Source organism: Micrasema longulum, unplaced genomic scaffold (assembly GCF_059751315.1).
Source record: "Micrasema longulum isolate JH-2025_06_02 unplaced genomic scaffold, ASM5975131v1 h1tg000030l, whole genome shotgun sequence".
Classification (NCBI taxonomy): domain Eukaryota; kingdom Metazoa; phylum Arthropoda; class Insecta; order Trichoptera; family Brachycentridae; genus Micrasema; species Micrasema longulum.
The window spans coordinates 402,666-415,486 of record NW_028277237.1 but is presented as its reverse complement, the minus strand read 5'-3'; the positions used below and the strand labels follow the sequence as shown (position 1 = coordinate 415,486).

Genomic DNA, 12,821 nt, shown 5'->3' with positions numbered 1-12,821 from the left:
GGATCAGTTGTTGGCCCGATTGCATTTGGAATCTACTTGACTGATTTGAGATAACTAATTCGTACGCCCATATCTTTCTTTGCTGACGATACAAAGTTGTTTGCCAACCCAATAATAAGCCACCAGCAAATCCAAGGTGACCTTAATCAGATTTTTCAATGGACAAAAGAATGGCTGTTAACACTAAACCCTGAGAAATGCACCGTCCTACACATTGGCCCTAGAAATCCGAAAATAATATATACCGGGGATGGAAATCAAGTGCAAGAAGTAACGTCACGAAAAGATCTCCGAGTTGTGATTACTTGTGATCTTAATGGGAATCACTTATTATTGAAATTGTCAAACGCATCAATTCCCTTTTATACTTATAATAAGGATAAATTCGCTCACATCACCCGAGATTTGTTCCTCGAAATTCACAAAACATATGTTCGTCCACTCCTGGAGTATGCCGACCAAATCTGGACTCCCTATTTTTAAAAAGACAGAGTTGTTGGAGAAAGTCCAGAGAAGAGCAACTAAAATGGAAGATTCTCTAAGAAATAAATCATATGAGGACTAAAAACTAGAGGTGGTGAAAAAAATTGTAACTGATGTTTTAAAACAGATACCCTTCCAAAACACATAAAACAGTTCCACAAAAATAAATTTAATCGTTTGAAAAAAAAAAAAAACCACCAAGCGCAGAAGTAAATAAAAAAATACATTTCGCCTAGCGCGAACAATTCAATGCCCCGCCGCACTCCGTACCGCGCTTCGCTCTAACTTCAAATCTTTATTATACCTACTTGTATTGTTATCTCCCAAGGAAGAAGTACATACACATTTACACATATACGGATGAAATCTCCCCGGCTCATCTTCACACCGCCTTTCACCCGCGCAGTCCCATGACCTTGTGCATAGTTCTGTTTTTTAATATACTCAAAATTTTAAACAGCACGAAGTCGTTAGTTGTTACCGTTATACAAATAACACCAAAAACTGAAGGTGTTTCCCCAACGGAGAAGCTAATTAAACTGAAACAGTGTCCATAACCAGTTGTTTAAGACATTTTAAAAGAATGGGAAAAATTCACTGTTTTAAATAAACTGTGAAGGCTCACAATCTTACCTTCATGTAACAAAAATGATCAAGACACGCTGCGATCGGTGTACCAATGCAGTGGCCTATGCACCATTAGGTGCGGATAGGGAATGATGATGATTTAAGCTTAAAAATATTAATGTCATTCCATAAAATAAGGTTCCTTTAAAATACATTAAATAACAAAAAAAAATGTTTTAGAAAATTATTAATTTTTTGTTTCTTAATTATTGAAAATTGAGCAACGGAAAAAACTTTCCTATTATTTAGGTACCTAAATTGAGATTGAGGGGGGGGGGGGCACCAACTGCACTAAACTGTTATTTTTTAAACATCTTCACGAAACAGCTTAATTTGTGAAACGATAACTGTTATTTTTATTAAAAAAACAAAATGCCCACCTCTAGTATGTATATGATAAATGTGTTGTAATTTAAGAGAGCAATTTAAGATATTATTATGTCGCAGGGTAATAATTACTACAGCTAGGTAACTTAAAAGTCAGTATTTGTGAATTACCCACTAAAAACACATTTTTTTATCCTCCTCAATGAATTCTTCAAATAGACAAGTTATGACAAGTTATGAAATCATGACTTTTCTATTTGTAGCATTCATGGAGGAAGGTACAAACATGTGTTTTAGTAGGTAACTCAGAAATGCTGATTTAACTAGTTTTAGTAATTACCCCACAATACGAGAGTATGTATATTAAAATACTAAAGAAAACATATTGCAGAGAGTATGTATATTAAAATACTAAAGAAAACATATTGCAGACATGTTAATATATAAAACCAAAATATATGTCAAATTTATATCAATAAGTCAGAAATATATTTACTAGAAATATAAGTATTTAAATATGAAGAAAAGTATTCATCAAATACATTATGTTAATTAAAAAACATAAATGTGAAAATACGGGTGTTAGAGATGAGGGTTAAAAGGCAGTGTGAGGTGCTATTTATTAGGAAATTTGCATATGGATGAGGCCTCTGAAGTAAACGGTGAACTAGAAGCATGATAGTGAGCCCTTTAGGTAGAAATGTCAAAGAGCAAGACACATTATCATATTTAACACTTTGCATTTGTACAGAAGATGCACAAAATGGATCATAATTTCTAATTTAATATTAATCATTTTTACTATCTAAGAGAACCGAAATTCATTTCAAAAATATTTTTATTGGCATTATTTTCTGTTCTTCAAAAATGTACAAAATGTTAGTTAAGATATATTGACATTACTCATATGTTAAATAACACCTACTATTAAGGGTTTGGGAACAAACTGATTGACATTTTTAAAAAGCTTTTCGTTGAATCCTTATAAAGGCTACACCAAAGAAGGCTGTAGGAATGTTCTGGAAATCAGTGAGAGTTAAATGACAGTACGTTATTCCGAATGATTACTTTTGTACAATCAATAATACATAATATATTAATACATAAGTTCTAAAGTAAGATAAAAAAGATTTAAAAATTGTGAGTGAAAATATGAATCATGTCAAAGGTGGTAAAATGGGTTCTAGAATTTTTAACTACTGTGGTCCACAATAACTTAAACATTTTTTTTATTTTATAAATTAAACTTATTTCTGATAAATTAATTGTGATAGGATGTGTTGTAGATAAATTGTGTAATATGTATTGAACCAAATATACATTATGAATTTTTATATGCATTTCATTTGCGTTAGATATTTGTCTAATACACATTATATACATTGAAGTACACATACTATGAATTAATTCATAACCAAATGAAAATTTAAATATAAAATTGATCAATATATTGTAAAAATATGATAAAAAAGTGATTTGGAAGATCACCAATGAAATGTGAAATAGTAGATCTTATATCCATATTATTAGAATAGACCCATTGCCTAGAAGCAGGTTGTAAGACAAGAAATAAATAATATGTGTAAAAATCCTTTCATAAAGGTATTTTTTAAATAATTAAATACATAATTATAGTTTTAAGTATCTTATAAATATATTTATACTTAATAAATAAATCAAATATATTATATATCGACGGTGGAAAGGCCACTTGTAGCAACTTTACCAAGCGACATGTAGCAACTTTACAGAACAGGCAATTATGTTTTTTTTTTACAACTTAATAAAAAAAAACATATATTATCAATTATATTGGCGTGGTTCCTATATAATTTAAATAAAAATGTTAAATGTGAGATTTTTTATTAATTAAAAAAAAAAACTTGAATTGGCTCCGTAAAATTGGCTACATGTTGCTTAGTAATTTTTTCCTTTCCACTGTCCACCGTCGATATGCTCACAACTCTAATGAGACTGTTATCATTATATGACACTTTTTCAATTATATAAAAAGAATAAAATAGAAATTTTAAATTCTCAATAAATAATCAGATTTAGACAAAAAAACTGAAAAATATTCTTGGAATTAACTAAGAGCTGTGTTTGAATTATAAAATGCAAAATTTAATGTAAATGTGAGATTGGAAATGACACTTTTAGAACGGACAGGTCATAAGCCCTGTAAATGCCTAGACTTTCATATTCTTTCTCTAAAATGTTATCCATCTCTATTGTAATTTGTTAACTTTTAGAAGTGTTTTTAAAAAATATATTTTTATCTATTTATAACATACCCTCAGAAACATTTTAATAAAATTCATGAAAAAAAACCATACCTATTAATGTAACCTTTTTTTTTTAAATGGTGACCTTTCTGTAGTATGACTGCATGCGAGCTGGTAATATTTGCCAATGCGGATATTTACTATGAATATTCATAAATTCTTCATATTACATTGCTTTTCTATGAAATCATTTTTAAAGATAGGTTATTCTGTATATTACAATATGTAAAGCTGCTTTGTTGGGATAACCCTGAACAAATAGCTGTCATGTTGACAGATGTCTCTTAAAACCATAGTGTAAAAAATAATTACAAAAAAATTCAGCTGGGTGCTAAAAAAAGCTTCTAGTAAAATATCACACCATATAATATTATAATGATTTTGTAAAAATGAAATCATAGTATAATTTTTTTTAAATATATACATATTTGTAAATACCTTGTCCAATTCCCATTGCGCCGTAAACACCTAAATACATATCTCGTTTCTGTGTGTCCGCAACACCATCTACTATCTGTTGGATATTCATTTTAAATATTAATTGATTTGCCAAACAATTTTAAAGTTTATGATAAGGAAAATGATTTCAACCGTTCAAATGAAATTAAAACATACCAAATCTTGATCGGATGACCAAATAGAAAGCCATATGTTGGAGCCAATTGAAAATCCTTGGTATACTAAATTCATCACAAGAGTTGCAATAGAAAGAAGTAAGCCGATGCTTTTTAGGTAATGAGAATAAATAGTCCATTTCACCTGAAAATAAATAAAATTTCAAAAAAAGGTACACAAAAAACAACAATAATATTAGAGACGGAATAAACTAAGAATAAACTGAGTTTAAAAATTAATTATAACTTTACATTGGGGAGTGAACAGAGTAATCTTCAACTGTCGATAAAATTAAACAGAATTTTCTTTATAAAAATGTATAGAAAATGTTTCAAAAAAAAATTACATACCTATATAAATATTTAATTTTTCAGAGAAAATTCACTTTTACTTTATAGACAATTAAATAACTTTTTTAACTTCCCATTGTTATTGGGGGCCTGAAATACAATTTTAAATAAAAAAATTAAAATAAAATTAAAATAAAAAGTGAAATGTAATAGTTTAAAATGGAAAATCATAAAGTGGAAGAAATCAATTTTATTTATTAAGGAAAAACAACAGTTAATATATAAGAATACAAAATATAAAAAATAGTACATACATCCAGTTTAAGTTTTTCACAAATATGAGAGAACATGTTACACAGTCAAGAGAAAAATAATATATCATATAAGACATGAGAAAAAAAAAAGAGCTCGTAAGAAGGTTAAGGGATGAGGAAATAGAGTGGAGGAGTGGAGGAGAGGGATTTTCATAATACAGTTGACCAATTCAACATTTTGATATCATAATAAAATAAACATACTTAAAGGAACATAAACTTATTACACACTGACAAATGTTTCATTTGATTAAAGTATAAATTATATAAATAACTTACACTTCCAGTTTCAGCCTTCTCCACCTCTATAATTTTATTATCGGCAGCGGCATTTTTTTTCGAGGCAATACTGTCGGGAGTTTTCTCAGGTGTTCTTTTTCTGACACTACTGCGTTCCACTGTAAAGGTGAAAGAACATTTTTAGTAAAACATTACCGCAAATACAAATTTAATTGGAGTGTACCATCATAATATTGATCATTATTTTTATTTCTTGTGATTAATTTTATACATATAATAAAAAAATATAAAGCCTTTTTAATCAACACAGCTCTAAAGCAAAAAGTTTTTAAAGATAACTTAACAAACCACTAATTGATTTCTTCTCCGAAGGTGTTTCTGATGTGCTTTCTGAGAGAGAACGAGCTCGTTGTAGTTTATTCAAGAATTCAGTCTCTCCCAAACTGTTTTCCAATTGCTGTTTAATCTCCAGAAGTTCTGAAATAGGTAAAATTATATTTATGAATAAAGAAGACATTTATTTTCGAATGAAAGTTCATATTCATAATACAAATAAAAAGAATCTTCAACAAAACAAAGTTATTATTATGTGGTTAGAATCATTATCATTATTATTTTGAGTTAAACGTATGTGAAATTGTCCCAAAAAAATGAAAAATGTAAAACTATAGTACTTAAAATATAGCTTGATTAGAATGAAAGCTGTCGAACTAATTTCATTAGTGATGGGAAATTACTGATCACTGATCAAATCGATTTTATCAGTTATATCATGCAATCGTGAAACTCTTGTTTCCGAAAATTGATATAAAAAACGCAAAAACGAGCCTATTATAGTGTGTTTAACACAATTATTCACCAAAAAATGAGACATTTATACTTTTTTCATGAACAACATCAAATTGATTATTTTTTTATTCGATCAATTTACATTGATCAATTTGTCCATCTCTAACGTTTTTGCAAAATGATGTAACCTTGTAAGAACGTCGTTAATATTTAGGTTTATTTTAGTTTTAAAGCTGATTTTATATATTAATGTTGATTTATGTTTCAAGCATTGTATTAAAAAAATTAATTAACACGCCAGATACAAATGATTTTTCGTGTGTCAATATAAATAACTCCTTTGACGTTACTACAAAGTTATGTCATCACATTTTCTGACAACTGTCATTCTAATCATGTTACATTTTAAGGACTGTAATTATGTTTATTTTGCACAATAAATGTATTTAAATTATAGGTTAAACCCTCTTTTGTTTTAAATAACTCTCTAACAAAGTTTTCCTACTAAATTTGGATAATATTAATAATTGATACAATAAAATAAAAAAATTATTCAGATTTAATTGTAGAAATTACAAAATGAAAAATAATATATCAGAAAAAGAATGACGAGAAGAACTCACTTTACAAAGGTTTAAAATCGTACAATTAGTTACAGGACGAAATAAAAAAAAGGTTATTTATGTTCTTAATAAATAAAATATTTTTAAAAAATCTCTATACAAATTAAACAATTCACCAGTTTCTCCTTGATCGGTGACTTCATTCAAATGCTGCAAAAGGAAATCTGCAAACGCTCCTTTCTTCTCCAGCAGTTGTTTGTAGGTTCCAAACTCCGAGACTTCTCCGTCCTTAAGGACAATAATGTGATCAACATCTGGAAGATATGTGATCCCGTGTGTGACCAGAATTCTTGTTTTGGTCTTCAGGAGACCCGTTGGGCCGATGACATTTTCGAAAATATGCTTTCCAACATGCGAGTCCACGGCGCTCAATGGATCGTCGAGGAAATATATATCACTGTCATAATACACAGCTCTGGCCAAAGATACCCTCTGCTTCTGGCCACCGGACAAATTTATACCTAGAATTAAAATAACTTCTGTAAGTATGCACACATTCAAAATTATTGATTCAGTAAAAAGGGGAACTGTTTTCAAGCAAGTTACAGAAATTTCTCTATTGCCTTTTTTTTCAATTTACATGTAATTGATGAAAAATAAGTAGTGTCTTTTTTTTTATTGTTTCAATATTTTTGTGTATTATGTATTATTTTTCATTGTTTGTAAATCAAATAAATAAATAAATCTCATCAAATAACAAGATAGATTTACTGAACTATATTTTCAATAAAAAATAGAGGTTGTTTAAAAACAAAGGTAATCTTAATGACTCCCTAGGGGGTGAAATCCATTCATGTCTACAAACATTTGGACAAACTCAAAATATTATAACAAAGCTAACCATTGAGATATTTTGAATGTCAACAAATAAATAAATATGAATTTTAAATAAATAAATATCAACACAAATTTTCAAGCGAGTTAGGGGAGTTCACAGGCATGGGTCATTGTACTATATATACTATGAGGTGAGTCACATTTTTATTTTTGAAAATTATTTTTACTACCCCATAGTATTCCCATTTAAGTAGATAAAAATTGATATTATTTTTAAATACTATTTTTAAGTAGGCAACCAGTGTGAAAAATAATGATTTGTTTTAATTGCTGATATTTTATTTCCCATCCAAAAACAACATAATGCTTTTATATACAAATAATAACTTATTAAAAATTACAAAAAAATATTAACAAGGATATTATGATGCATAAATAAGTACCTTTTTCACCAATTTCTGTTTGATCTCCACCCGGCAGCATGTCAAAATCAGGGCGCAGTGCACAGGCATCGACAACAGTGTTGTACATTTTCTTGTTGCTATCTTTGCCGAAAAGGATATTATCCTCGAGTGTGGAGTTCTGAATCCATGCTTGTTGCGACACATATGCGATGGAACCGTAAGTGTTCACTCTTCCTGACAGCTTGTCCATTTCTCCGAGGAAGGCGGAGAGTAGGGAACTCTTGCCAGAGCCCACTGTTCCCACAACGGCAGTGAGTGAGCCAGGAGGAATGCTGATGTTGATATTTTTCAGAACTGGTTCATCAGAACCCCAAGAAAATCTTCCATTTTCAATTACCAATGGATTAGCTGTAAAAAAATTGTGACATAAATTAACAATTTATTCTATTAACAAAAAATTGTGAATTTTTATAATTATAATATTGTTCCCTTATCCATATCTAATGGTCTATAGGGCACTGCATTGGTACACTCGGTGCAGTGCATCTTAATATTTTATTTTGTTGCATGAAGTTAAGACGATCAGTCTTATGCTTCAGGTGCCGTCCAGGGATGTTAAAATATAATATTGTGGTGCGAAAATACCCTATTGAATCAAATATTTTATGTCAAGCATGGTAGTAAACCTCCTGACCACTAGACTAGAAGGCAGACAAATAGTTATAGTATACGAGGTGTGGCAGAAAAGTAATGAGACTGGCAACACTGCGTTGTTGCCCTTTATAGAGCATGTGCATCAGTAACCTCCCATAGCCCAGTACAAGTTTCAACTCCTTATGTTAACCACGTGATTTTTGTGGCTGCTATTAGTGAAGTTGTGTTTTGGTTGTGTGTCACGCAAAATGGAACAGCGGAATTTGGAGCAACGTTGTGCCATTAAATTTTGTGTTAAGCTTGGAGAATCGGCAAGTGTGACGTTTGAAAAGTTAAAACAGGCCTATGGGGAACATTCTTTATCCCGAGCACAGGTTTTTCGGTGGCACAAATCATTTTTGGAAGGCAGAGAACACGTCGAAGCCGAACATCGTTCAGGGAGGCCTTCAACTTCGAAAACCGACGAAAACATCGAACGTATGAACACTCTTGTGAGACCAGACCGTCGGATAACATTAAGAATAATGAGTGAACAATTAAATTTAAACCGTTTTACCGTTCATCAAATTTTGACTGAACATTTGCACATGAGAAAGATTTGTGCCAAGATGGTGCCAAAAATCCTCACAATTGAGCTGAAGGAGATTTGAAAAAACAAGTGTCTTGATCTTCTTGACAGAATCGCTAATGAGCAAGATTTCTTTAGTCGTGTGATCACAGGTGATGAATCATAGATTTTTGAATACGATCCTGAGACCAAGAAGCAAAGTGAGGAATGGCACACTGCAAACTCTCCTCGACCAAAGAAAGCTCGAATGAGCAAATCGAAAATCAAATCGATGCTTATTTGTTTTTTTGACAGAAGGGGAATCGTCCATAAAGAATTTGTTCCTCCAAGACAAACTGTAAACCAAGTTTTTTTATAAAGACGTCCTTGAAAGGCTCAGAAAGGGTCATTCGCGTGAGACCAGACATTGCAGGCAAATGGATGCTCCATAATTTTTTTTAAAAACCCACATTTTTGGAGAACATTGAATCGAGTTGTGGTCCCGTGGCTAGTGGACTCACTATCAAAATGGCCCATGAATTGATTAATGAAGATATAATATGTTTCGCACTCAAGCAACTCCGTCCAAATGTTTGTAGACAAATGCCTAGGCTTCCATATTTCCTTCTCAAAAATATTTTCCGTCTCTGTAGCAGTAAATTTCAATGTTATGCACTGAGTTTTTTTTTTAAAGTTGAAAAATGTTTAGGTCATTGCACAGAAAATAATTTTTAAATTTTATCTTACTGAGATGGAACTTTAAAACATTGTCATTATTAATTCAAGAGTTAAATAAACAGAAATGGAATAAATGACAATAAAACACCCATAAGTATCTTACCTTCAGAAGCATTGTGTTCAGTACTCTTGGGATCCAATTCATCGGCATTCATAAATTTATTAATTCTTTTGACAGAAACACTAGTCTGAAAATTAACATAGGAATATTAATTTTCATAAAATGCTTTCATATGAATATTGATGTTTATAAAATTAATTTTAATTTTTCACATGAACTTTTGGGTTAGATGAATTTTTATTTATTAAAGCAAGAAATTACCAAGATGATCTGATGAATGTACAATAAAATTATTCAAGTTTTTCAATATGACTATTTTAGATAACCATTAAGTAAAATATTGTTCTAGTTACTTCAACAAATAAATCATTCTAAAATTAATGGACATGAAAAGTTTATGATATACAATCAGCTAAATAGAAACATATGTGTTGTTAAATCTACTTTTTAAAAAAGCAGTACATGATACAATGAAAAAGGTGTTAGTAAATTATTAGCATTTTTAAACATTTCACATCCCCAGAATCACAATGTCGTAAGTGTAAATTAGGCTGTTTAGAGTTATGAATGCAGTTTTACCACTTTTCTCCCTGTTGCTTAACACGGAGGTTTCTGTACAATTTTTTATGAGCAAGATATACCACAAACTTCAGTATTATTTCAAATCAATTAAGTAAAATACCGAGAAGAACACTACGGTAATTATAATGCTATAGTGTTTTCCTCATATTCTGTCAGTCAAATGAGCAAATACTACAAACATTACTGGCATTATAATATCAATATCCATGAAATAATGAGCATTAATAAATTTTGAAAAGTTTGTTTTCGCTCTCTTGCAAAATACCCAATTTAGGCATACCACAGAGCTGCTGATGTGATATCTGTGAGATGTGATAATATTTCAAAACACAATTCTTACTGTCTTTCACCATTTGGGATGTTCTTACGTATATGAAAAAGTACTAAAAGCTTCTACTCAAGGACTTACCTGCACGAGATTAGATATCATCATTGGCAGCATAGACAGAGGAAATCGGAGAATGTTGAACAGCGATAGAGAAACGAAGGCAATCTTGGAATCCAGTACATTAGTCGGGTCGACCAACACAAAGGTTGCAAATGTTACCAGCGATACCTAAATACCATTTATGATAAGAAAGAACAAGAAGGAGAAAGACTTCAGGCATACCGACACCTTTCAGAACTAGAAGGGCAATTTGATAAGAAATCTTTGAAACATTTTATTGTAAATTGTTAATGACTATGGAAAGATACAAAAAGGCTGAAACTCAACAATTCTTCGCGTAGTCAGATACTTTACCTTGGTCTCCCGACGCCCTTTAGATGGTAAGTTGCAACCAATCTTGCAAATTTAGTATTCTTCTTAGTGATGATTGTACTAATGCAACAAAAATAGTACCTACATACAATATTTTTTCTCTTTTTGTGCTTCAGCCTTTATACCTTTCCATCGTCAATATTTTAAAAAGAGTATGCCAAAAATTATAATTTGAATAATGTTGTATAAATTGACGTTACGGAATAATATGTCAACAAGGTTTTCTTGGTTTGTATGCCATTTCTTTTTAGAATTTTTTGACATAATTATGTTTTTGTCAGCATTGCACTGTTCATTATCGAAACTATTGTAATTCGTGTAACCTCCCTAGAAATGAAGAGAGCTGCCTAAAACGTCGGAAAGAAATAAAGACACACAGAACATTAAACCAAGAAAACAGCACAATCACTATAAAAACAGTTAATAAGAGATTCAAATAAATATTTTTATGATAACAATGCTATATTTTATTACGAATCATGAGAATGCATACTCCGATAATACAAAGACTTCTTGAAAGGAAATGTGATGAGGGATAGGAATGATTTTTGGAGAAGTATTATTAGCAGGAATTATGATGATACCATTCCAAATAACTAATAAAATTTATCTGTAAAAATACCTCCAGAATGTACACAATTAAAATTGGCAGCAAATTGAGAGGCATATACATTATGTTGAACAGAGTAAGGGAGACAAATGCTTTGTGGACAGTCAGCACATTTTCATCCGAGGAGTATGAATACGTCAATAAAGTTAAAATGGTGACCTTACAAAAGAAATTCCATATAAATAACACACTTAAATAGTAAAAATAAACCGTACAATTAATCGAAACTAAGTGATAATCGAAACACATAATGGGCAAGATACATCATCGTCAGTATTAAAAATATAGCAATTAAGACCAGCTGAAAACTGAAAAAGAGATATAAAAAAATCTATTTATTAAATAGTTTGTTTAATGTTGTCGGTACCAATTTCACCGACTAATTACAGATTAAATAGTTGTTTTGACTTTTAAATGGTATAAATATGTTCCATATTATCATGTGAAAAAAATAATATTTAGACAAAGCCTCTTGAACAATATAGTTTCAAGAATGTTTTATTATTCACCTAGAAGTTTTAGATACTGAGCTTTGTATTTTGTATATAAATTAAGAATGTAGTTTAATAGATCTTTTAATGTTGAATTTGTGAAAGGTAATTACATTTTTAAATCTTTAATGTAAAAGTCTTACCAAAAATGGAGCACACGCCCAAATAAAAGAAGTGGCAGCATTTAAATAAGCAGCTTGCTTTAAAACTTTAACTTCCTTGTTTCGGATCTTCAATATTTGATCTTCAAAGCTTGGTTCCCATGCATACAACTTGAGCACCTACGGAATTAAAAGTCTCAATACTAAAAAAGAAAACATTAAAAAGTACACATACTGACTTTATTTATTAGTTATAAACTTTTAAAATATTGTATTTTTATTATGACTTTTTTTAGCAATTCCATTCATGTCCATTAACTATGTGGAGCATATGGTATTCCTTGAGCCCTTTTAAGTCAGGCCCGTAGACAGTTCCTGCTGAACTGCCGACGAACTTTTAGCCGTGGACATCTGGGACCACGAGATCCTAGTACCTTGTGAAGTAGGCATATAGCGTGGTTTAGGCACCCGCATAAAACAACCTATTATTGATATCAATAAAA

At 30.6% G+C, this 12,821-nt stretch overlaps 1 protein-coding gene across 5 annotated transcripts in view; it reads right to left on the bottom strand.

Moving 5' to 3' along the window:
* The window catches only part of MRP (Multidrug-Resistance like Protein 1), a 68,479-nt gene that overhangs the window by 18,907 nt on the left and 36,751 nt on the right, over positions 1–12,821 (bottom strand). For 4 of the 5 annotated variants that reach the window (XM_088224101.1, XM_088224118.1, XM_088224109.1 and 1 more), the window contains exons 8-16: positions 12,361–12,498; positions 10,766–10,912; positions 9,817–9,901; positions 7,814–8,182; positions 6,710–7,054; positions 5,530–5,658; positions 5,221–5,339; positions 4,338–4,481; positions 4,161–4,236 (exon numbers count right to left, since the gene is read on the bottom strand). In XM_088224101.1, the coding sequence (XP_088080227.1) occupies positions 4,161–4,236; positions 4,338–4,481; positions 5,221–5,339; positions 5,530–5,658; positions 6,710–7,054; positions 7,814–8,182; positions 9,817–9,901; positions 10,766–10,912; positions 12,361–12,498 (1,552 nt within the window). Of the gene's footprint in view, positions 1–4,160; positions 4,237–4,337; positions 4,482–5,220; positions 5,340–5,529; positions 5,659–6,709; positions 7,055–7,813; positions 8,183–9,816; positions 9,902–10,765; positions 10,913–11,738; positions 12,072–12,360; positions 12,499–12,821 lie in introns of those variants that run through there. The other variant, XM_088224129.1, reaches the window with a different exon arrangement.